This window comes from Falco peregrinus, chromosome 2 (genome assembly GCF_023634155.1).
Source record: "Falco peregrinus isolate bFalPer1 chromosome 2, bFalPer1.pri, whole genome shotgun sequence".
Lineage (NCBI taxonomy): Eukaryota > Metazoa > Chordata > Aves > Falconiformes > Falconidae > Falco > Falco peregrinus.
In genome coordinates, this window is record NC_073722.1 from 100,846,197 (window position 1) to 100,870,534 (window position 24,338).

The 24,338-nt window shown below is 52.3% G+C and overlaps 1 protein-coding gene and 1 long non-coding RNA gene across 2 annotated transcripts in view; one reads left to right on the forward strand and one right to left on the reverse strand.

The window, feature by feature from the left end:
- The window catches only part of RNF43 (ring finger protein 43), a 59,512-nt gene extending 38,517 nt beyond the window's left edge, over nucleotides 1-20,995 (forward strand). Inside the window, 9 exon segments of the mRNA XM_005236108.4 lie at nucleotides 4,910-5,032; nucleotides 9,228-9,302; nucleotides 10,644-10,775; nucleotides 11,294-11,395; nucleotides 12,054-12,209; nucleotides 12,784-12,886; nucleotides 13,266-13,708; nucleotides 13,710-14,775; nucleotides 20,923-20,995. Coding sequence (XP_005236165.1) covers nucleotides 4,910-5,032; nucleotides 9,228-9,302; nucleotides 10,644-10,775; nucleotides 11,294-11,395; nucleotides 12,054-12,209; nucleotides 12,784-12,886; nucleotides 13,266-13,708; nucleotides 13,710-14,775; nucleotides 20,923-20,966 — 2,244 coding nt within the window. The 3' untranslated portion in view covers nucleotides 20,967-20,995.
- Nucleotides 19,580-24,318, reverse strand: LOC129783806 (uncharacterized). The gene is made up of 2 exons (XR_008745718.1): nucleotides 24,189-24,318; nucleotides 19,580-23,637 (listed from the first exon to the last, which is right to left on the reverse strand). It is a non-coding gene; the product is annotated as an uncharacterized LOC129783806 (long non-coding RNA).
- Nucleotides 24,319-24,338: the final 20 nt, after the last annotated feature.

The window sequence follows — 24,338 nt, forward strand, 5'->3', positions numbered from 1 at the left end:
ATGCCATAGGGTAAGGAAAGGGGGGGAATGGTAGCAAGCACACAGGCATGTGGAGGAGCTTTGCATCCTGTTGAAGGAGTGACAGGAGGGGTGTGGTGACAGGGAGAGACAGAGTGACAAAGCCAGGGGGTTCGCAGGTCTGGGTGACGGTGTCTCTCAAGGAGGGCCTGGGCCAGGGCACAGGCAGAGCTGGCAACGCTGAATCACCCAAGACAGGAATCATCCAAACCCTGTCAGGGAACTAGCTAATCCCAGCCCCACCACTGGGATCCCAGCAGCACAGAACCAGGCAGGGACCATCCTGGGAGAAGGGTCCGGCCGAGCATTGATGTGACATTGAACAGGGAAGCCCCAGCTGGAGCAGCACTGCGGGATCCAGCGCAACACCCATTGAGGTCCTTCTGCTGACCGGGACCCCCCAGGAGCAGGGAGTGCTGGTCCAGGACCCTGGTGGGACTTAAGTAGCGTGCATGAGACGTCTTTACTTTTGGATATGAACATACCACCTGTCTCCAGTGCTTGGATCTCGCCTGTCCTTTGTCTACTAGGTCAAAGAGGCTTTCTGTAAGAAGAAATGGTGTCTTGGTTGTGGCAGTGCCAGAGGTACCCAGCCCAGCAGGGCAGGGGATGCTCTGCCTGCAGAAACCCTTCACTCATGCCATCAGTGAGCCCGTTTGCAGCCACTATGCACAGGTCCAGTTTCAGAGGGTGTGAGCAATCCTGACTCTGTAGCCAGGGCCACCTCTTGGGACATGAGTCCTCTGCACTGAGGAATCTCACAATATTTGGTTTACCACATCATCCTTACATTACTTTTCGAGTCTGCTTGTGTCCTGTGAGCATGATGTGCAGCCATGATCACTTACTCATAATGCAAGGGTCAGGAGCAGTGAAAGTGCCAAGAGATGTGGTTGTAGGATGTTGACAGTAAGAGCCAAGTTTTGCTGCTGCTTGAGAAATTGCCTGTGTGGCACCGAATCGGAGGAGATGGTAGGAAAAGAGGGAAGAGGTGGTCTGGAGCAGAGACAAGTGGAGCGTGTCACTCGGGTGGATGACATGTCCATTCCTTGCAAGAAGAATCTTCCCAAGCTCCCCCCGGTCGTCTCGTGGTGAGTGCTGAGGAAGGCGCCTAGACTCTCAGCCTCCAAGGGTGGCTAGTGTCTGGTGAGGGGCTCATCACAGAATGGGGAGGGGGCCACTGGTCTGCCCCAGCTCCATGGGCAGCTGCCCATGCGAGGAAGGCTCTCAGCTGGCAGGGATCCGGCATGGCTGTTGCTGTCCCGGCACCCTCTTGGCTGCCTGCTGTGCCCTCTGTGGGTGCAGTTGCACCCTGGCAGGAATGCCTGAGGCAAAGGACCCTTGCTTGGCCTGGGGACGGTGGATGTCCCAGAGGGAAAGAGGAAAAGAACACAGTGCCCAGTCTTAACAGACCAGAGGGAAGGTTCTGGTACATTTATCAGCAGGTCTTCTCCAGGTTTACTGGCTGGGTCCCCCCTCCTATGGTCCCCACACTTGTTTGTTGCTGCAGAAGCTTAGCTCATTGCTCTTATTCCCAGTGTTCACCATTAATGCTGTGATCAGGCCCAGCAATCCCCATCACAGAGAGGCCACTCCGTGCTCAGCACACAGGACTGTCCCTCGTAGAGGCCCCTGGAGCCTCACAGCACTTGAAGCCATTCCCACCCAGGGTTGGACACAGCTCCAAGCAGCGCCGGGAGGTGCAGCTTCTTCCCCAGCGCTGGCAACCTGGGCTCCTCTGGGCTCTGGGAGCAACCCAGTGAGGGCTCGATAACACCAGCGGGAGGGTTATCTCTGAAGTATTAGAAGTATCACGAGACATGCTCTTTGCATTTCCTGTTTTGTGTTTTTCTGTGATTATTAAAATGATACATTAACCAGAAGCTGGAGAACTCCCAGTCAAGCAAACAGTATAAAAATAATGGCATTGCTTGGTAAAGCCAGCAGGATCATGGGCACTTCAATGCCCTGCTGCTCTTGGTGGGGGCAGCGCCTGCTGTTGCTGGAGGGAAGCACGGGGTTTATTCGGGAGCCTTCCCTGAGTGCTCCCAAGTCGTAACAGATCGGATTGCTTCGCTGGAAACCTGAACTTGTAGAGTTTATGGTGCTTGGCATGGTACATTTGCGATCTCTCTAGAGTCTTTAAGCCTGAAGTCTACATTACTTTGCTTTGAATATCAGGATGGGTTGATTAGAGATGAAGTCCCCAAGAGAAAGACGGATGAGGGGCTGCCCGCCAGAGGCCTGCTGCGGTTCACTGGCACTGAGCTGCCCTGCGCGGTGGAGGCGCAGCACCTTGTGCCTTGGCTCATACTCGTGGTGCCATCACTCAGACCTCTTGTCTTCGGGCTCCTGAAGGTTGGGTGAGAGGCTGGGGTTTGATTTCTTTATGCTCTTGTGACCGTAGGTGCTACCTACCTCAGAATCTAGGCAACCTGCACCTGCACCTGTCTGTGGCTGTGCATTTGTTTTTTCTTCACCCTCACCATTTTAACTCGCTTTCCCGGCTTTGCAAGACCTGTCCTTGCTTTGCAGCCCCGGACTGGCTGCCGCGGAAGGCCGCGCTGCGGCCGGGACTGGCGCCGCTTTGTGTCGCGCCGCAGGCAGCACAGAGCCCCGTGCCCGCGCTGGGCTGGTGCCCTGCTGGCTGCGCCCCCGGAGCCCCGCTGCCCGCGGGGGGGGCGGCTGGGGGCTGGGGGGCTCTGCTGGGCTCCAGCTGGGGGAGCAGCGGCCCGGAGCGGGTCCCCGCTGCCCTCGGCGGGCTCAGCCCCACGCCCGGCCCGGGGGGGCCGTGGCCGGCCGAGAGCCCCCACCAAGCGGCGGCAGCTCCTGCTGCAGCCCCGGGGGCGCTGCCGGGGCTGCCGGGCGCAGACGCATCGCTCGGCCCCGCCGGGCTCGGAGCCGGGGCGCAGAGGCAGGGCAGGGATGCTCCGAGCAGCCGGTACTGGGACCCCTGCGGCAGCCAGAGCCCCTGCTCCCCTGCCCGGAGGGGCAGCGAGGATCCCGGTGAGTGGAGGTGCCGCTTGTCGCCTCCGGCCTCTGAAGGCTTCCGCACAGCTGAGACACGGGCATGGTGCGGCTCCTCCTGAAGGACGCGGCTCAAACCAGCCCGGGTGAGTCGCACCCCCTTGAAGGACCTGTCCCTGCAACCCGCTCGGACGTTGAAAGGCGACATCGCCATGTCTGAAGTCAGGTGACATGAGCCCCGTGCCCCCTCTGCCCGCAGCTGGATTTCTGCAGCAAGCAGCTGCCGTGGGGGACACACCACCAGGCTGTTCTCCAGCCTGCCCCGTTCCCCAGCGCCCACCAGCCGAGGGGTGAGCCCGCCGTGCTGGGTGCCCGGGCCAGTGCTGTGCCACACGGCAGCTGGGGATGGGAGCAGCGCTGCCTCGCAGCCCTGGGGCAGCACGGCCGAGCTGGATGGAGGGCGATGAGTGTCCTTGGGCTGCTCTGACAGTTCCTCCCCTGTTTTGAAATCTGCCAAGACAACAGCCGTTTTTGCATAGCACTGGGATGTTGTTGCAGGATTACCTGCAGGGCAGGCAGCCCTTCTGGGCATGCTGCTGGGTGGACACCAGATTGAAAGCCTGCCCTAATCCTCCTGTTTTATAATGCTGGGCTTCCTTGCTTTTTTCCCACACTTCCACACACCAATGCAGTGAAAAAAGCTGTTCAGCAACCTTGGTATTCACCAGCTTTTCTGTACCAGAACCTGTGCGCTTCATACACCACAGTGTAGTCATAGAGGAGGAAGCCAGATGGCTTTTTTAGGAAGAGCTTGGGGGGGGGGAGGGGACTCACACAAGGTGATGGGGCTCCCAAGAGGGAGCCAACAGCTGAATTGCAGTTTCTTCAACATCCTGCCATCCAGCACAAGACCGTTGCACCTCCACCGCTAGACTGAAAAATCAGAGGCATTTGCACACTTTCCAGGCAGGGATGGGAGCAGTGCTCAGTGGGTGTCACCGTGATGGTGAATGCAGAGCCATGGGCAGCAGGCACTGCCCATCCAAGCTCTGCCCCAGCTGCAGGACAGGCTCACCTCCAGTGAACTTGACCACCAAACCCCAGAACCAAGTGCCATTGACAGGGGTGAGCCCCATAGCTCGTGTTCCTGTAACATGGTGGGGCACCCTGTATCCTCTTCTGTCAGATGCTTGGCAGAGGTGTATACCCAGACCCAGTGTCCTGACCCGGTCCCGGCTCAGCTCCTCACTGCAGCAATTTGGCTGAAGCTGCTGAACATTTTTCCAGGACTCACGAGGGGTGTGGTTACTGGGATCTTTTCTTCTCCCTTCTCATTCCTGGTACTACTCTACCTGCTTTCAGGTTTTTCACTCCTTCCTTTGGCTTCTTCTCTGCAAATTTATCATAAAGTTGTTGAGTTTGCTGGCTGAGAAACATGAAGTGCTGAATCCTTGAGGGCACCAGAAGTTTGCTTTTGCTGTGGTCCCTTTGCCTTGCCCGGAGCACTGGCAGGGAGCTGGCTGCAGGCAGAGTCCTGTGGCCTGAGGGCACTGGCAGTGCTTGCAGCACCAAGACCTGTGCTGTTGGGATGCTCTGTCCCAGAAGGCAAGGGCAGTGGTCTCGTGGGCTGCTGTGGCTTTGAATATCTGTGGCGAGGACAAAGCCAGTCCTGAGTGAAGCTTGGGATAGAAACTCCACCTTTCTCTGGGACGTTTTCCTGGTGAACCAAAACTTCTGCAATGGCTTGCTTTTTGTGGTGTTCAAAGCCTCGCTGACTCTCAGACAGGGCCATGGGACCTGGCAGTGGTGGTGATGCCCCCTGCAGGGTGTCCTACACCCTCTGGGCAGGTCCTTTGCGGTGGGCTTGAGCCAGCCTTTGCAGTGCTGAGCTCCAAGTGAGTTTCCTTTTGCTTTTGTCCTGCAGTCCCACCCGCTGTCCCTGTGCAACACCAGTGAGGATGAACACACTGAGTCGGGATTCATCACCATTGTCAAGCTTGAACAACCGGATCGGGATCCCAACCCCTGCCTGTCTCTGGCTAACAAGGTACGTGCGCAAATGCCCCAGATGGCACCAACCTGGGAAGTGAAACCTGTTGGTGCAGGAAGGAGTAAGGGCAGGACAGAGCAGGGTCCTTGGCAGAAGGGGTCTTTGGGAAAGACACTGTGCCAGCCATCCCCAATACCCATCCCTCCTCATCTTTTGGACTGCCTGGCTTTGTAAAAGTTGTTGAGTTCTCTGTAACCTGACTGCTCTGGGGTGCTCGGACCTTTCCCCAGCATCCCGTATGCTTTACTGCCCGGCAGCCATGTGCCCCTCCTGTTTTGCAGCCTCCTGTTGCTTGCTGGCCTGTTGGGGGGAATTGTGTTTCTCTGTGTCCTCTGTCCTGTGGGAAAACATGGACACAGAAAACATCTTCTGTGATGCTCTCTTGAAAAATAATACTGTAATACTTCACAGGATGAGGCATGTGGAGAATCAGAGCTGAGCAATTGAAACGAACACAAACCAGATGAACTAGCGGTGGGACATGACTTGTTAACAGCATGGGCCACCATTCATCCTACAAAGGGATGGGAGATCTCAGAGGTCTTCAGACGAGATCTCCTGTGAAAGAGGTAGCTGAGGTCACTGGTACAATTCTTCGGTAATAAGGAAGTCAGGTAGGGACGAGGGTCATTTTAAGCCTTAAAATCTTTGTGTCTCTGATAAAGTTGTATGGATAAGGCTAACATTAGCTTTTTCTTCAGTGGTTCACTGTATCCTTTTATTCTGTCTGTACTAAATGCTGTCTTATTTTCCACAAGCACTGTACAAACATGAAAAAAACCTTGTTTAGCTCTTCTTGGCTTTATCAGGATTGCATTCAGGTGATATTGCTGTTGTCTGCTTTCTGCTGGGAGTGACGCGCTGGGGATGGGGACAGGGTCCTTTTCTGTCCTCTCTGCAGCAAAGCTGAAGAGGGCAGGCAAAAGTTGTACGAAGCAGTTGTTCCTGCACAGTCATTTCTTTTGCAGAGGCTGTGGCAACAAAAGCAAGGAAAGGGATGTAATGCTGTGATGGATTTCTCACCTCGGGGCTTCTCTCCAGAGCTGCGTGGGCAGCCAGGCAGCGATGCCTATCCCTTTCTGGACCAGGGTGGAAGCTTAAGTTTGGTTTGCTGCTGCTGTGAGGCTGATGCCAGCTGTTAGCACAAGCCAGCATGCTGGAGTTATCAACCGGCTATCAGTTACCCCACATCTGGAAAATGGCCAGGTCCCACCTGTGGGTGTCAGTGATGCTCGAGGATGGTGGGATAAAGGGAGAACCTAAGGGCTTCCAGTGCAGCTTGTGACAGACATGAGAGTAGGTGCCTCAGGGAGCACAGCTGGGTATTCCAACCCTCCCATGTCCATCCAGATATGACCATTGTGTTACAGTGGTCCTAGGCTGCTGCATCTCACAGGGAAGGATGCTAGGGGTGGGGGCAGCAATGGCTGGTTTGGTCAGTGCAGCTACTGTGAAGGCTCTTGAACAGCAAGCAGGAAGGAGCAACTTCAAAGACTCATTTTCCACTTAAGAACCTAAAAGATTTAAAAACTGTTTTGCTGGTTTTGTCCTTAATCTTTGAGTCTCTGATCACAGGACTGGAAGTACCAGTGTGTTACTGGGTCCAGGGACTGGCTGAGGAAGGTCTGCACAGGCAGGACAAGACGTGGTGCATTGCTGCACTGTGGTTCAGCCTCACTAGCCTGGATTCGTCCTCCAGGATCACCAACCCCCCAAAGCAAATAAACCCCTCGGTTCACTGCCATATGCTCATGACTCAATAAAGCAACAGTTCCCTGGCCTTTATTCATCATTGCTTTGTTACCAGAGCCAAATCCAACGCTGGATTTTGAGATCCAGCTGAGCATGACATCAGTTGCCTTCCTGCCTGCAGGAAGTCCTCCTGCTCCAAGATCTCAGCCAGAGAGGGTCACAGCCCTTCTCCCCCCAAATAGGACTAGTTTAGCCATGAAGTACAGGCAGATGCTTCTTAAGCTGGCCACATCCCCGAGCCCTGCCTTGTGCCTTGGTTCCTCCATCCCCCTGCAATTGCTGTCTGGCTGCTTCTCCATCCTCCTGAAGCCTCTGCCAAGCTCCTTCCCTCCAGCACCATATAGATCACTTCCTCAAAATCCCTGGACTCAAAATCCTCAAGAGCTCTGGGATGTGGCTGGTGCTCACTGGAGCAAGAGCTTGTTTTCCTGGCATGTGTTTCTTGTGGTAGACCTTTGCATGTTGAATTGCAGTGCTGTATCAATGATGATAAAAATAGCCATGTGCAAAGTGTTATCATAACCTCTGCTTTAGCTGTCACCCAGCCAAGCACTGCACATGGGCAACCCCATCCAGCCCAGCATGAGGATAATGCCGCCAGCCACCTGATGCACTTTTCTGCTTCTCCTCTCTTAAATTCTAGCACTGCTTCAGCATCCAAAGCTAAAACCAGTAGGGAAGATATTTGGTCTGCAAGGGGAAAGGAAGGCATGGAAAACATCTCTGGGATCAATTCAGAGCGATTTATTTTTCTTTATAATGGATCATTCGTAATTTTTTTGTTTTCTGAGTGAACCATTGATTGCAAGTCTGGTTGACAGACTGCTGAAACCTCCTAAATTATCCTGTAAATACATCTTTGCATCAAAAGTGTTTCAGTCCTCAGAGAGGGAGGTCAGCTGTGCCATGTGGCTGGAGAGGTCTAACACAGACAGCAAGCACTCAGAAAATGATTGCAGCAAGCAGGTTGTGAATAGCTTGAACAAAAGTTGCGTCCTTTGCAACAGGAGTCAGAAAGATGTTGGGAAGAGCCACTTGTCCAGTCTCAGTTGTTCATTTCCCCATCGTTGGTATCTTTAGCAGAATAAAATCTTTGAAGAGCTGTTCATTGTTCATCAAAGCTTGACGGGCTCCAACGAGTAGAATTCACTACCTGAAAGTCCTGTTTGTTTTTCAGCACTGGCAAACGCTGAGGCTGCTTTGATCCCTGGCAGGACCCCACTCTCTGATCCCTGCCCTGAGCCTTGGATCCCACTTTTCCAGCTTCCCCATCTGGTATACTAAACCCAAGAGTGTCAAATGCTATCAGTAACTCAGAGCCTTCAGCCCTGCCCCCGTGGTCTTCCTGACCATCTGTGACTCCATTCACATCCCTGTCCCTGACCCCAGACCCAGGCGCCCACCTCTGGCACCCAGCTTGTCCCCAACAAGGTGTGTGGAGGTGACCAGCACCTGCAAACAAGGGATGGAGCTGAACCTGCTCTGCCACTGCTTGCTGCACCAGGAATGCCCCTTCCATTCACTCAGCCGGTGCCCGTGTTTGATATTGCAGCTGGGAAGCGGCGGCACTGACCTCTGCCCGCTGAGCTGGGGGTTGGCAGTGCAGCGGGTAACCTGCCGCAGCTCCCTGTTTGCACAGGCGCTCAGGACGCGCAGATCAAAGGGCTCCGCATGAGTAACAGCGGCCCAGCCCTGCACTTTGTTCACCTTCCGTCTCCCAAGGCTGCCTCTGCCTGCCTGGAGGGCTCGAAGGGCTTGGTGGGAGGACGTGGGTGACCCCACAAGGTCCTCCAGGCAGTGTGCTTTGACCTCACCAGGGTGGCATGTGTACTCATTTGGGTGGGTCTCAAAGCTGTCGTCCAAGGACCGCAGCAACCGGTGGGCTGTGAAAAGCCATCCCACTCCTGATCCTAGACCAGACCTGCAGCCCAGGCATCGCCTGAGCTTTTCTGGGATGAATGTGGGATGGGGACCAGGGGTAGCAATGTGTACGGGAGTCAGGCCCATAGACAGCCCACAGCTGGTGCAGCCACGGTGAGAAGTGGGGACCTACAGAGGATTCTGCTTTCCCAGGATGGGAGGGTTGCATAGTGGTCAGTAGGGCTGATGGAGCTGCAGATCCCTCCCCAGCAAAGCCGGCTCTGAAGCAAAGGGGCACATGGCACGGAGGTTTATGGGTTACTGTGACTGCAAGCCCACCAGCTGATTTGCCTCCACAGCCACAAGGAGAAACCATCCACAAACTGCAGAGCTCTAGCAAGAGCAGGCACTGCAGCTCAACGCAGCTGTACAGAAACCAAGGTGTAAACTATTTTCTCAAGCAGCAGGTGTCTCTTTTCTCCTGTGAAGAGCCAGGGAGACAGATACATATCCAAACGGTAGAAGTTATTACAGATGTACAATACAAAATGTCCACTGGAGCTTCTTTTCTTTTGGACAGGCAAAGCTGGCAGGGGAGCGTGGAGCCCGTGCAATCCTTTTTGACATTACTGATGATGAAAGCGCTGCTGATCAGGTACAAACCCCATTGATACTATCAGCCAAACACAGTGCCCCTGTCCCATCCCAAAATGTGCCCAGGTCAGGACCCACCAGCCACCAAGAGGCAGTGGCAGGTCCCAGGAGGATACTGCAGGCTGGCTTGGAACGTGGACTCTGACCCAGCTCGCCCCCGCACACAGACAGTGCTTTTCTCTTTTGCTCACTCTGTGGCACGTCCAGGTCTCCACACAGCACGAGCAGGCCAGCGGCGTGCCAACAGCACCTTGCTGCTCCTACAGGGCGTTCTCTGGTCAGTTGAGCTTTTCTGCCAGGAGCTGGATTCTTCCTCTTGGCAAGCCACAGGCTACCTGACCCGGTCTGGGCAGACAGCCCTGAGGTACCTCTTGGGGGAAAGATGATCTTGAGTTTTCAAGCCAAAGTCACGGCCACCCTGCTATGCTGTTGGTGATACTCCTGCTGCAAGTTTAATGTTGGTTTAGAGACCTCCAGTAGTGCCTTCCACCAACACTGCTGTAGTCTCAAAATAATCAAGGGACAATGAAAAGCATCCAGCGTTAAGTAAGAGGACAGATACGGGAGCTGGTGCCTGAGCTTATCAAAACTCTGGGCTGACTCCTGCTGGCTGGATCCATCCCTCATGGTTCTTTCAGGCACTTGCAACTTAATTTCTGGTGCCATTGGGATGCAGCAGCCAGTGCAGGCCCATGAGGTGATGCTGGGGTTGCTCAGGAAGGGTCTGGGAGGTGGTTAGTAGGTCAGATGGCCACCCAGGCTCGGGTCAGTCTGGAGGAGAGGGCAGACTTGGACACTTGCTGAACCAGCCCATGCCAGGCTTGCCTGGACTGTGGTGGAAAACGGCCGGTGTGATACAATCATAGAACAGTTTGGGTTGGAAGGGACCTTAAAGATCAGCTGGTTCCATCCCCCCTGCCATGTCCTGCAGATCACAGGGGTGGAGAGGGAACACTGATGGGTCTCAGAGGAAGAGGAGGGAAGCATTTCTGTAGTGAAGGCAGCACTCAGCACTGCTGGCAGTTACCACACGGAAGGGGAGAGACCAAGAACTTTTGCACAGGGGGTTGAAGGAGGAGCACAAGAGACACTGAACAGTCTCCAGTTGTGCATGAGGAGGCACCATCACAGGAAATGAAGAAAGCCATGCTGAAGAGTTGGTAAAAGAGGAGGAGCTTCCATCTGATTTCGTCATACAGGGATAGTGCAAGTTTAGGGGAGCAGTCAGTCTCTAAAGTGTGTGCAAGAAGCATCGGGAGAAACGAGACATGCCTGGGGGACCAGGGTAGTCCCTGATTCAGGCTGTTCTGGAACATCTCTCACTGTGTTTGTTTCTTTACAGCTGAGAAAGCCCAGAGGTCTGAGTCAGCCTGTTGTTCTGATCAGGGGCCACGATGCTGAGCTTCTCATGGGTGTCGTGAACAAGAACAGAGAGGCCCATGTGAAGATAGAGGTCAAGGAGCCACCAGCTTGGGTGAGACACACCAATCCCACTGCCTTCTGTATTCTCCCTCCCAAGCTGCTGTGCCATGGAATAGGACTTTCCCAAAGATGCTGAGCCTTCCTCCCCAGGGACAGAGATCACAGCCCTTTGCAGGAGCTGCCTGTCTGCAGCATTCAGATGATGTGCTGCAAATAAAGGCTCAAAAGCACTTTCAGTTTTGTTTTTTTTTTCTTAAATGTCACAAGTGAGACGAGGGGATTCTCTGTCTCCAGGTGAAACCAAACCTTCGTTTTCTCATCTTGTGCTACCTTAGGCCATGGCCTCTAGGGAGCAGAGATGCTGCAAGTTCAGAGAAATTCCATTCCTACTGGAATGTGCAGAAAAGACTGAACTCTTTTTCTTCTACCTGTACAGAGCAAGGAGGTAGGGCTTGGCCAAGGATCGTTTATTCAAAGGCTGATCGTCAGGAAGAAATTGGTTCCTCTGCCTAGCCTCGAATTCCCACCCCTGCTACACAAGAGTAATTTCTTTCCTGCTTTATCCAACAGCCAGACTACGACGTGTGGATTCTTCTCACGGTGGTCAGCACTGTGGTTGTCATCATTTTGATTTTTGTCGTCCGCACAAAGTGCCAACTGAACAGGACTCAGGTAGGAATCTCATGGAGCAGACATGTCTGAGCAAACAGGAATGCAGGAAAGGCAGGGATGGACACAGTCTGGGAGGGTTAAGGTGCCCCTGTGTGAGCTGAAGATGTGGCCACATGAGGCAGGAGTGGCTTGGGTTTGGGTGGAGTGGTCCTCAGGGGGGCTGGCAGCACCCCTCCTGCGGTAGCCTTGCTCTTCTCCTATCCCCCCACCAGCACGGCTGCCTGCAGTCCCAGCACCTTTCAGAGTTGTCCCAGCACCCAGAGCTGCAGGGCGGACCCTCACACTCTGGATTTCAACAGTATTATCTGTATTGGTAGAGAGTAGAAGTTTTAGTATTTTGAATAGAAACTAATGAATTAAATAATCATCTTTCCAGAGTCAAATCAATTTCCAGATTTGAGAATACCCCATTTGTCCTATAGAAAGACAAGCCTTTGGAGCTCAAAAATTCTGAGTGATTTTGAATGTCCAGTGCCAGATGTCTCCTGCTGGTGACAAAGCCTACTCTGGCTGAGTCAGGTTAGACAAAAAGTCACCTCTGGGAATGAGTATCACCCCCAAATTCCTGATGATCTCCCATGTTGAGAATGGAAGGGTAGTGAGAAGTGTGGCGGCATAAGGCTGAGCCTCTCCTGAAAGCCTCCTTTCTCCGGGGCAGGACTCCCTGCAGCAGCAGACCATGCAGGCCATCAGGCAGCTGGCCACGCGCAGGTACCAGGCAAGGTGCCGACAGGCGTCGCGGTGGGACTCGGCCAGCAGCTGCAGCTCAGCCCCGGTCTGCGCGATTTGCCTGGAGGAGTTCAGCGAGGGCCAGGTAGGCTGCGGGCATGGCTGCTGGTCAGCCATGGCCCTGAGCTTCCCGGCTGCGGTCAGATGGAAGCTGTGGTGGGAGCTGAGCAATCTGGCAGGGGTGGGAGGCCCTTGAGATGTTTCCTTCAGCAAATCCTGAGGGCTGTGAAAGGACCGGCATTGATGGAGGTCTGCCTGCCCCTTGGCCAAAAAAGCCCTGCCCCTGCTGAAGTCACTTGCCTACAGGTTCAGATTCCCTGGAGATGGGTCTCCAGCTGTTGCTGTAGGGTAAAACATCCATAATACATCCGTGTTGAAACAACGGGGCAAAAGTGGGGTTTGCTTCTCCAGAGCACTGAAACCCCCCTATTCCCGAGGCCTGGCACCTCTCTGGACACCCCAGAGCTGCGCACAGTGAGCAGAACCAGATTTGCCAGGCTGCTGCACAGCCTCCTCCATGCAAAGCTGGGCTGCAGACCACTTGCCATGAGACATCTTTCCATCCTGCAAGGCTTGCTTCCATCAGGAAGGACCCATCCAGGTCTTGGGACATGATTCTCCTTGCTCACATTTCTCCTTTTCTCTCCACCTCTCTCTAGGAACTGCGGATCATCTCATGCTCCCATGAGTTTCACCGGGAATGTGTTGACCCCTGGCTGCAGCAACACCACACATGTCCACTTTGCATGTTCAATATTCTTGGTAGGGCTCAGACACAGCATCTTCTGGCCAGGGACGGGGTGGTGTACAGGGGTTGTGCCCGTGTACCCTTGGGCAATGTTTACGGCTGGTGTGCTGGCAGTGCACAGTGAGGTGCAGGGCTTGGGCTGGGGTTGCAGCAGGAGGAGAGGTTTCCAGTCCTGAGACCTGTGGGGAAGGGAGGTGTGAACTGAAGGTCGGGGCAGCATGAAGGGTGCTGAGTGTGCAGGACCACCAAGATGGTTTGGTGGTGGCAGTGAGGAGCTGCAGGCTACGAGTGGGATGTTGGACTGTAGTGGGAGTGCAGTGGAGGCTCACCAGTGCTGGGGCTACTGGGCTGGGCTGTGGGATGTACGCTGGCCACTCCCTTCTCTCTCCACAGCCAGAGAGTCAGTGGACCAGGCCACAGCTGCTGGCTCCAGGCTGGCCCCACGGGACATGGAGCCTGGACGGCGACTCCACCTTTTCCGCCAGCACCCAGGACATGCCCTTTACCACCTCCCACACGCGTATCCTCAGAGGAACCTCAGGAGCTTTCCCCCGGAGCCAGCCCATGGCAACCCCTTCTTCCACTCTCACGAGCTCTCCCAGGTGGATTTTGACACCATCCACTACATGCCCTACAGGCAAGCCACCTCCCTGCTTGCCTGTGGCCACTCGTCCCCCCTGGCCCCGGGCTTGCTGGGTCAGCAGCATCCCAACCCCTCGGCGTGCGGGCAGCCACAGCCGCCCCACAGGACTTGTTCTCTGCAGCCCCAGCCCCCCTGCCTGGGGCTGAAGGCAGCCCTGGTGCAGAAGCAGCACCGTGCACCTGCCCTGCGCCGGGGGGGGTGGCCATGGGCACCAGCACAACAGCAGCGGCTCCGGGGAGAGCTATCTCACGGAGCACAGCGGGTACCTGGCAGACGGGCCAGGCAGCGACTCCAGCTCGGGGCCCTGCCATGGTTCCTCCAGTGACTCCATGTTGAACTGCACGGACGTCAGTCTGCAGGGCATCCATGGCAGCTGCTCCACTTTCCGCAGCTCCCTCAGCAGCGACTACGACCCCTTCGTGTACTGCAGCTCGGAGGGACCCACAACCGACAATGGCCAGGAGCAGCCGCGGCCACCGAGGGAGACGCGACCCAGGTCCTTGGACCTGATGGTGCCTGGGGGTGCTGCTCCAGCCAAGGCCCAGGTGCTCAGCCACGTCCACTACCACCACCACCAGCACCATCACTACAGAAGAGACACGGAGTGTCCACCTGGACGGGCTGGGCAGCGCAAATCCCGGTACTCTGGGGCCAAGGTTGGCTTCCACAGTGCTCGGACACAAAAGAGGACTGAGAAAAGCCATAACTGCCAGCAGCCTCTGGAAAGCAGTGCCGTGCTACAGGAGACAGCTCCGGCAGGACAGCCAGCCTGTCCTCAGCAAAGCTGGGAGCCCCCTCATGCCCCCTCCGCTTCTCCAAACAGGTTGGAAGATGCCAACAGACAATCAGGAGCAGCTGACACATCCCCTGTCCTGCTGCCCGCAAGACACAGCTTACAGAGCCGTCATCACCGAAGGAAAAGAAAGTGTCCCCTGGAGCCCGACCCCGCTCTCCTGCCCGAGGACTCAGCCTTCGCCAAAGACTGCGATGCCCACGTGCCTCACGGCCATCCCGCTGGCTACCGCTGCTCACCCGAAGTCCAGCCCCTGATCCCCAGCGCTCGCCTGCCCTGCGGCTCGGGCTCTCAGACACTCTGGAAGTGTTTAGTGTCACAGTCCGGCTCAGAGCTGAAAAAGCAGGAGGAGGGGTTGTCAGGACGGGAGGGAAACTGCACGGCTCCTGCTGATTTCTCAGGGACAGGCACCCCCAGACACAGTCTGAGTCTTCACCTTCGCTGCCCGTCTCAGCGGGGCAGTCAGGGTAAGTCTGGTGTTTGCCTCTTCTTGCAGCAAGCGGGTCATGGAGGTGGGTTATGGGAGTACTTGGGCTGCTGGGAGACCTGGACCACTGACAACAGAAGGGTTTCAGAGCTCACCTGTCGAGGTGATGGCCTGAATGACTCGCAAGTCTGTTAATGAGCGCACGAAACCCTGCAGTCTCATCCTAAAATAATACAAATGAGACATAAGGTGGCTGTTTTTAACTAAACATCTCTACCAGCTGGAGTGTCTCCCAAAGGAAGGCATGAGACCACATTTCCCAGTGTCCTTACACCAGTCTGGATGTCTTACTGTCACAGTCATTATCCTTGAGGCTTATTGGGCTCTAGTTGTTTCAGCCAACCCCAGCTAACTGGAATCAAAAAGGAAGGAAGTGTGCGAGGCCAGTGGGAGTAGGGGAACAGACTGAGTGAGTTTATGGATTTGCACATCCCTCGTTTCTCACCTGCCTTTGTTGTGTGGGAGTTGCTTTTTGGTGTCTTTTGGAAATCAGACGTAATTAAAATTTGGCCCTTTGCCTAACTGCTGTACACCTTCTGCTGAGAGAAGGAAAATGCATTTGAGACGAGGCTGTTTGAACGAACCTGACTGAGTTTAGCTCCCAGGCCTTGCTCTCTCAGGCTCCTTAAAGCAGCAACCCGGAGTCAGCCTGGGCAGGTGCTGGCTCCAGGCAGAGCCTGGCTCCCCTCCTCGCCGTGCCGCTGACTCATTGCAGCTCCTCAGGCAAATTGTTTTGATTTTGGTACCAAATACAGATCTAGCTGCCTAATTTCTGTTACAATGCTGGCCTTAAACTTGTGACTCACCGTGCCCATTGCGCCGTGGAGATAATAACTTCCTCCCCATTCCCGTCTTTCCAGCCCAGCACCGCACCCAGGCTGCTGGTGGCAGAGCGCCCGCCGAGGAGGCAGCAGGGAACAGGGAGAGGCTGGATGGAGCATGGTGCTGGCAGCCTGTGGTGCTCCAGGCTCCCAGACTCCCAGGAACAGATATTTTTTTTTTTCTCAGGTGCAGAAGTACCTGACACTGCAGATAGGTGACACGGGAAGTTCTTCAGAGGGCCCTGAGGGATGCTGCCGTTTCGGGAGACAAGGAGGCAGCAGTGCAGAGATGTCTCTCTGGTTCACAGGTAGCTCCAAGTACTGATGTCCCCTGGGCTGGAGGCAGCGGGCATGGTATCCTGGGACACAGCCCTCCCAGGACCACAGCAGGGGACCTCCACACGGAGAGAGCCCTGCTGGTGAGAGGGCAGGCTGCTCAGGAGTTGCATTGAGCTCAACTCCCAGAGCCGCCAGAGCAGGAGTCTGTGCAGCACAGGGGGGGCTGCAGTGCCCAGGGCATTGCAAGGCTCTGTGCTGTGATGCCTCTGTCCCTTTTGTAGATGGCCCCAGTGGCCCAGATCTGTGCCCACCTCCTGATGGCATGATGGGGGAAGGCTTTCTGCCCCCCTGCCCAAGCCAGTGCCAGCCAAGCACACACAGCCTTCATTCCCTCTTACCTCCCTTTAGCAGGAGCTAGAAGGATCGATGTGTTCAAAAGCAGTCTGATTTTATTTGACTGCAGTAGCTTCTGTGGATGCTTTCAGCATCAGCCAGAGAGTCGGAATTGCCTTGTAAGATTGAGAAAATACATAGAAAGGAAGGATTTAACTTTATTAGGAACTGAGGACAGTTAAAGAGTGTGAGCTCATGCAGGGCTTATGCAGAATAGCCGTCAAGCTGAAAACACATTGGCTGACATAACACAACCTTTTGAGTTATAATCACATTGATTCTTTATCTTAGAAAGGGACTGGACGTAAGTCAATAGGAAACAAGTAAAAAGAGCAAAGAACAATCTCAATAGACAGTCCCCTATAAGCAGGACACAAAAAATAGACAAGGAGATCAAGGAGAAATGCATATATGCCTCCAGATAAATGTTGTAAGGCTAAAAATGTAAGTAGATGAATTAGAAAGCCCAGCTTTAAATTAAAGCTTTAAATTAAGGTTTTGACACAAACTTTTCAGAAACCCAGTTTAAAAAAAAAAAAACCAACAAAACAAATAGTGGGACCCTGTAATTCTCAGGTGAAATTATAGAGAGGAGAAGAGTGTGTCTCTTGTGGTGGCATGGGAGGGACACTATGCATTAAGGAGAGCGTGAAGTCCAATGACAAGTAACACAAAAATCTCCAATTGCGCCTAAGTAGGAGTATGGTATTAGGGCTGTCCTACACTGTGTTAGCACAGGCTGCGAAAGAGGAGCCTACATACACAGGAGAATCTTCTCCAAATAGTACTAAAAGAAGCAGTCAAAAGAATAAGATGCTTTTGGGCACAGGGATCATTTAGTGCCCCAGAAAAGGGCTGGCCTAGCAGCAAAGCAGAGAGGGCAATTAGAAGCAAGAAGCCATTCTTCCAAAGCAAAGGTGTGGCTAGACAAAGAAATCAGCAAAGAGTTGAATGCAAAGCTAAGTGCAGAGCCATGGTGAGGCAGGCCAGGAAAGATTTCTATGAACAACTTGTGAAGAAGATAGAGGCTTTTAATGCAAACGTTTTCAACTCCATCAGAAGGCGGCTGCCAGAGGCTCTGCAGATCCAGGGAGTAACACAGGTCTAAGAGGGATGTTCAAGGGCTGTAACTGCATGGCAGAAGAGCAAACTGAATTTATGGCATTAGTGATCAGTGTGGAAGTGCTTGAGGAGGTTCTCACCCTGGCACATTTCCGTTCAGGGCATGGGGTAGAGGATCCCTCATAAATCAAATCATCAGATTGAGCATTTCTGAAACACATCAGTAAGGTGGGTAGTAACAAATCCCCAGGGCTAGAGATCATTCACCTGGGCATCGTGCAAGGGCTCAAGCACAAAACTGCTAAATGACAAATGTGGACTGCAATTGTTACCCATGCCCAGGGCCAGAAAGAAAAGCTGAGGGCAATTTCAGCTTGAAATAGCTGAAGCCACAGAACGATGAGCCTGACTTTCCTGCCAAGCAAATTGTTAAAAATTCAAATACAGGGTCTGACTTGTAGGCACATGGCTAAATGTGAAAACCAGGGGAGGAGGCAACACAACTTTTGTAGAGAGAGATAACGCCTCACAGATCTTTTAGGGGAATGAAGCTCTCAAAGGATAAAAGGGAAGGTGCTCTCGTAGGTAAATAACTTGCTGAAAAATAGAAGACAAAGTGCAGATGAGTCTTAATGGAGGAAAGTTACTCAGAGAAGGAGGAAAGTGGAGTTCTCCAACTGTCTACACCTTTCAGCAAGCTCATAAATATCCTGGACAAGGAGAGGAGACAGCAAGGTTTATAAAAGACAAACTCCTTCAGGACTGTCAGCTTTAGAACTGGTTAGAAGGCATTACAGAAGGATCTCACATCGCTGAGCTATCAGGCAACAGTAGCGGCAAAATCCCATTTAAGTAGTACAAAATGCCACACACGAACACAACTGCTTCTGAGTAAAAATAAAATTATTATTAGGAGCTAGCTCCTAATGGAACCATTAGGACAAATATGGGACAAGCAGAAAGTGCCATTGTGCAGCTGTGTAAGTTCATGGTGCTTTCACAGCTATCATCTACCACTGAGCACTGCTGCTCAAAAAAGGATATAGCAGACTTGGGAGAAGTGCGGAAAGGTACATAAAGAAGAGGTTTTTCTGAGAAAACAGAGTATAGACACTTTCATGTGGGAAAAAGATGATTAGCAGAGGACATGAAAGAGAGGATATGAAATGCGGAGAGCCGGGAGAAGGCGAGTAAGAGGGAGTCACTGGTGCTTATAACCAAGTAAGTGGTGGCATCAAATGGGAACCAGAAGCTTTAAAACACCCGATAAGGTAACATACGCCGTGTAGTGAAACTGGTGCTCACTGCCCAGAGGAGGTAGGTGCCAGAAGTGAAATGGGTTCAAGAGCTTAGATCAAGAGATGATGCAGAGATGCAAATACACTCTCTGGCTTGGGAAGTCCCTAAACCAGGGTTTCCAGAAGCTGACGGTGCTCCTGTGGGATGCAGCACCCTCCAGGTGTGTGGTTACCTCGCCCAGCTGCAAGGTGAGGCTGAATCCTGGTCCACAGCCCCTGGAGAAACGCCACTTGTGCAGGCATTGCCATGCACTGGGAATAACGCAGCCCACAGCCATCACCAGTGCACTGCAGGTGATCCCAAAGATGCCTGCATGAGCTTGGAGTTTATGCTGCTTCCTTGAGCACCTCCACCAGCTTTTCTTGGTGGGGTTTGACTAAAGATACATCCCTGCCTGTGTGACTATTCCTGGGAGTTACTTCACTGAAGAATCAATCCTTGAGCAATGCTGAATGGGTCCTTTCAAGAGAAGTCATACAACCAGCAGTGAATTACAGCTAGATGGCTTCCTAAACCACCCCAGCATCCATGGGTCTCGTCCCAGAACAGCCAGATTACTCCCAGCACAGGCTGATGAAATCTCTTGATTTCTCTCCCTGGGAAATCTCACCTCCTGCAGCATGCTGTCAGCATCCTCCCCCTCTCCTCCATCTCCTGCTCACCCTCTTAGCCATTCCCTTTCATGTCATGTCTTTGATCTTTACTAGAGAAGGGGAAAGGGATTAGAGGGCAGAAAAAGACCACTGTTAAAACCTAATACCCAGAGAACAAGATTTCTGTTGTATCACCAGGGTGTGCTCCTTTAGGTCATTGCTCTGTGTAGGTCTCGACGGCCAGTTCAGCAGCTGAGGCTCTACCACCTCTCCCAATTCAAGACCTTTTTTTTAACTTTTCCTTCTGTTTGTGTAACAGGGGACACTCACACAGGCATGGTTTTCAGAAAATATTTTAATAATGCTATTTGACACTCAGGGCATCTGACTGACCACAGCATGATTGAAGCTGTACCGTCTCTTCTGCGTTGTGCATAAGCTGGTGTACATGAGAAGCAGTTGGCAATGGCTTCTTCAGTGTACTGGTGACACAAACGACAAATGCCAGATAGGCTCAAACTCCGTCTTCTGGTACTTTGGCCATGCCTGCACACATATATACATGTATAACACTGTGCCTGTGAATTAACGTTCCCATGTCGATTAGCTACATTTGCAAAGCAGAATCTCATTTGTTTGTTTTCTTCACATATATTTAATTTACAGAGGTCCTGTTCCTACAGCTGGTGATTTATAACAAACAAGAATTTGCTGTGACTGTTTTGAAAAGTTGTTTTGAATTGCTCTCTGTGAATACTTATATGGACATTTGATTCCTTTTGATCTCAGGAACATTCAGGAAAAGGGAAATGTGAAAAATAATGTATGTATGCCTTTACTGGGCTATGCTGACTGCGTGAGAGCTCTGAGCAGGCTTGAAAAACCCCTGGGAAAGGCACCATGGTGTGTGCATCAACACTCGGTTGCTTAGGGAGAAAGGCACTATCTGAAGCAGTAACTCGGGGCAAACCATTTCTAGGCAGCCCTTACCCTGCATGTTTCAAAGTAAACTACTTGGCACTTGCCTGTCAATTCACCAGGCAGAAAGGGCTGGTGAAGAGCATGAGCTGCAGTCCTCACTGGCTGCGCTCGAGGGACTGGCACTCACTGGGACCCACTTGTTGGATTTGGCCTGTTTGGGGCTCAGAAGCAATTTGTGCAACCTCCTGAACACTGTGAAACATATCTGCCATTCCTTTCTTGCACACACACATCACTGCCAGTCTGCTTTTGTTGTTTGGAGTTTATGTTGTTGTTGTCCCCTGTCCCTGGAAGGTCCTGCAGCGGTGCTGTGTAAATATAAACCGGTGTTATTTTCTGTTGCTAATGATTTTTAAAACGGCTGTACAGATTTTCCTCAAACAACAGGCTTCAAAAGCAGCAAACATCTAGTAGCAATGTGAATCCTGGGGTGCATCATGCCCTTAGCCTGTATCTTCTGAAATATTTAAAGAGTAGCTTGACATCTTATCTTTATGTTTTATTGTGCTTTAACTTGGAGGAATAAACTTTTTGGGGAGGTGGCCAGAAAAGTCCATCAAAAATACTGGGAGAAACTTCGTGGCTTTCACTGCAGCATCTGTTCTTTGTATTGCAGGGTGAAGGTTCCAGCAGCTGCAATCTGGGAATGTTCAGCTGCTTGGAGCTGACATTTTTCTTTTTCCTTTTCTCTGAATGCAGGATCTGAAGAGGAGGTCCAGGATGCCCACGAACACTCAGTTTAATTAAAACACTGGCCTGTTTGCTTACTGGAGAGCTGGAGTGGACAAAGATGTTCAGCGTACCAGCCGTAGAGGAGCTCACATCGTGCTCTCTGCACAGGCAACGTATAATTACCAGCCCTGGCCTGCATGGCCTACACCAAGGTGCAGACTGCAAATAAGCAATGTGGCACTTGTGGTCTCCTCACGTGTCCCCAGGTTGCACTGGTCACACAAACACTGAGCCATGTTCTCCAGGTCCCCTTCTCCTTTGAAGGCACAGGCAGCCCATCTTCATCCTGTGGCATCTACCTGCGTGGGCTGGCTCGCTCAGAGACCGGCCCTGGGAGTCACCAGCTGGAGGGCTCAGGAGTGAGTGCAAGCTGCTATTTTGGCATGTTCATGCCACAGAAGGTTTTGCTAAACACTTCAAAAATAAACAAGCCTTCGAGACCAAAAGCTGCAGAAATTACTTTCTGTGGCCTGGTAGCTCCTGACTTCATTTCCTCACTTAGGTCAAAAGCCAGACTTCTTCAATTAACTTTTCCACTCTTATTTCAGACACAGGAACAAGCTTTTCTTCATCTCACCACTCACAGGTCTGCCCTGCCAGGTACTTCCTCTGACTTTATTGGAAACCAACAGCTCTCACCGCTTTTGACCACTTCATTGTCCCTCAGCTGATGCCAGCTTGGCCATTTGCTGCGTTTTGCCGGCAGCAGGAGAAGCAAAGACACAGGGACAACGTCAGCATTTCTGGGAAGGAGCTGTGTCAGACTCTTTCCATTGCAAAGAATCCACCCTCTCATTTGGCAATGTGAACAAATCTCTCACTCATCCTCTAGCTCTTCCACCTACCCTCAAAATAGGTGTGATAGCCAGCCCTGTTAAGAGCAACCCATTTTTTGAGCATATTTCAAACCTGAGATGCCCCTGTCACAGGAGTCATGGAAAGTCCTTGAGTTCACGTGGCTCCTGCTTCTCTCTTTCCTCCATCATTGCCCCAAGACACAGCAAAAATTCTCAGCAAAAGCACCCATAATAAATGCAGAGCAGAGCCCCATCCATCACCCAGCCTTATCTCCACATTTCTGAGACACCTGAAATGATCCTGCAAGGGAAGTTTTCAAAATACCCTTCTGCCTTTTCTAACATTTTGATGATGGAGAGAGAAAACTTGAAAAATTGCTAGGCTCTCAGTTTATTACTTTTTCCCCTCCTCCCATTTGTGGGTTTTTTTGTGGTTGGGGTTGGTTGGTTTTTTTTTGGAATGTCACTAGTTATTAATTCCTATAGCTTATAATTTGGGAACATTCAAGTAAAATAAAACCTGCCAAATTCAAAACATATAGAACCCAAACAGCTTCCATACAGCAGGGAATTAAGACTGTTGAGTTTATTCCCCTAAATGATCATTCAGGCTAAGGAATTAGCTAGATTCCCACATGAAGTGCATGTTTATATGGCACCAAGTGTTTCCAGAGTTCATGCTAATGAAGCATTGGTGAGGATACAATACTGGAGCTGAAGGTAACTCCTGACAATTTGAAACCTGGTGTAGGACAGACTTCCCCCATCTGCTCAGTTGCTCAGTAAGCTTTCTGTGTCTTCCTTTGAAGCAGCAGCTTCCTTTCCAGTTCAAGAGAGCGCACTGGTTGTGTAGTCCCAGTTCAGGATAATCCTGCCTTTGCCTTCCTTTGTTGGTGAGGAAAGCTTTTTGCAGGGTTTGTGGCCCTTAGTCTTTGAAAAAGGCATCATTGTCCCAGCTGCTAATCAGTCACTGATTCAGGTGATGTTCAGGTGATGGTACTAAAAGTCAGCCGATAGCACTGTGTCTAACAGAACATTATTCCCTTGCTGGTGTTCATTTCTTGTCTCCTGTGACCAAGCCACTGCAGGACCTTTCAGGCTACAGAAGAGCTGAACGTCTTTCATCAAAGAACGCAGCAGAATTATATTTTAACCTTTCCAGCCTCTTGCTTGTCCTGCAGAACAAGCAGAAGACACAAGCTCAGATGTTTTTTTCCCTTGCAGGGAAGTCAATCTTAAACTAGAGGGAAAACCCCCAGGAGCGCATCTAGATTCCCCTTGTTCAGCTTCTTGTGCACATGGTGCATGGCTTGTCTCAACCAGCTCCAAACGTCTGACCATCCCGGAGGCCTCAGGTTACTTTACAGAGGGGAGGGTGATGAAGTCTGGGGGCTCCCACTGTTTCTTTAGGAGTCAAGAAGGCTGAGAGCCTTCAGGGATGCATTTCACTGCCCCAAAGGAATGAGCATCTAGTTTGCAGTCTGAAAGTTCTCCCCTCTTTCCCTCCTTATCCTTAAAAAAAAAAAAAAAAAAAAGGAAGAAAAAAAAAAAAAAGGAGGTCTCTGAAGCTGTGGCAAGCCCCAAGCTTCTTGGAGAAAGTGGTCAGCACTAACGCACCCTTTCCACTCCCCAGTGCAGTATTACCAGGCTATGCAGGGCACCGCCTGCTTGAAAGTGTTTTCCTTTCCTCATGTTATGCTGCTGCTCCTTGTCACCTGGAAAACGGCCACCCTGGACGCCGGGCCCCCTCCACAGGGTTTGCTGAGCTGGATGCGAGCGTGCAGGTCTGCCTCAGTGGGGTCCCGGGCGGGAGGAGAGGGAGGAACTCTCCGGGAAGGTGGTTTTTAAGAGCCTCTTCAGTAGATGGACTACCATCCTTGGCTGCCTGGAAGGGAAGAAGCAATACCTGAGAAAACGGGGAACAGTGCCTCTCCATTCCTGCACCTCTCGCTTTGGGGTGCTCAGCACCCTTGGGCTCCGTCACCAAATGTCTTCAGCGTCGCTGCAATGAGGGGGAGCAAATTTTCCTTTGTTGCATCCAAAGTCCCAGCTGAAAACTGATGGAAGCCAGAGCACCCCAAAGTCCCTCTGGCCGAAACCAAAGCCCCAGCCCTCCCCCCCGTGACCGGCGCCCTTCTCACACGGAGCCTCTGCTCGCCCGTTTGTAATGTTCAGATCCTTTTGAAATGTGAATATAGGTTTGTTTGTTATTGTTGGTTTTTATTGTTGTTTGGTTTTTTTCCGAGTCTGTCCTGGTTCTTGGGGCTTGGGAATAAATTATGACACACACACACCAAAAAAAAAAAAAAAAAAAAAAGGAATAATACGTTTTATATATATGCAAAACGGTATTTATGTCCGATAGAAACAAGAGATGTGTGAATATGCCGATGTGCTCAGAAATATATTTATTTACTAATATATTTATCCATGTACCTGGTCTGCCTGCCTGGTTTTGTTCTTTGTACCGACGCCGCGGCCAGGCCGCCAGCGCGGCCCCGGCGCCGCCACGGACACGAATCGCACGGGCGGCGGCCCCGGCCCGGCCCCGCTCCGCGCCCACGGCCCGGCCCGCCCGGCCCCGCC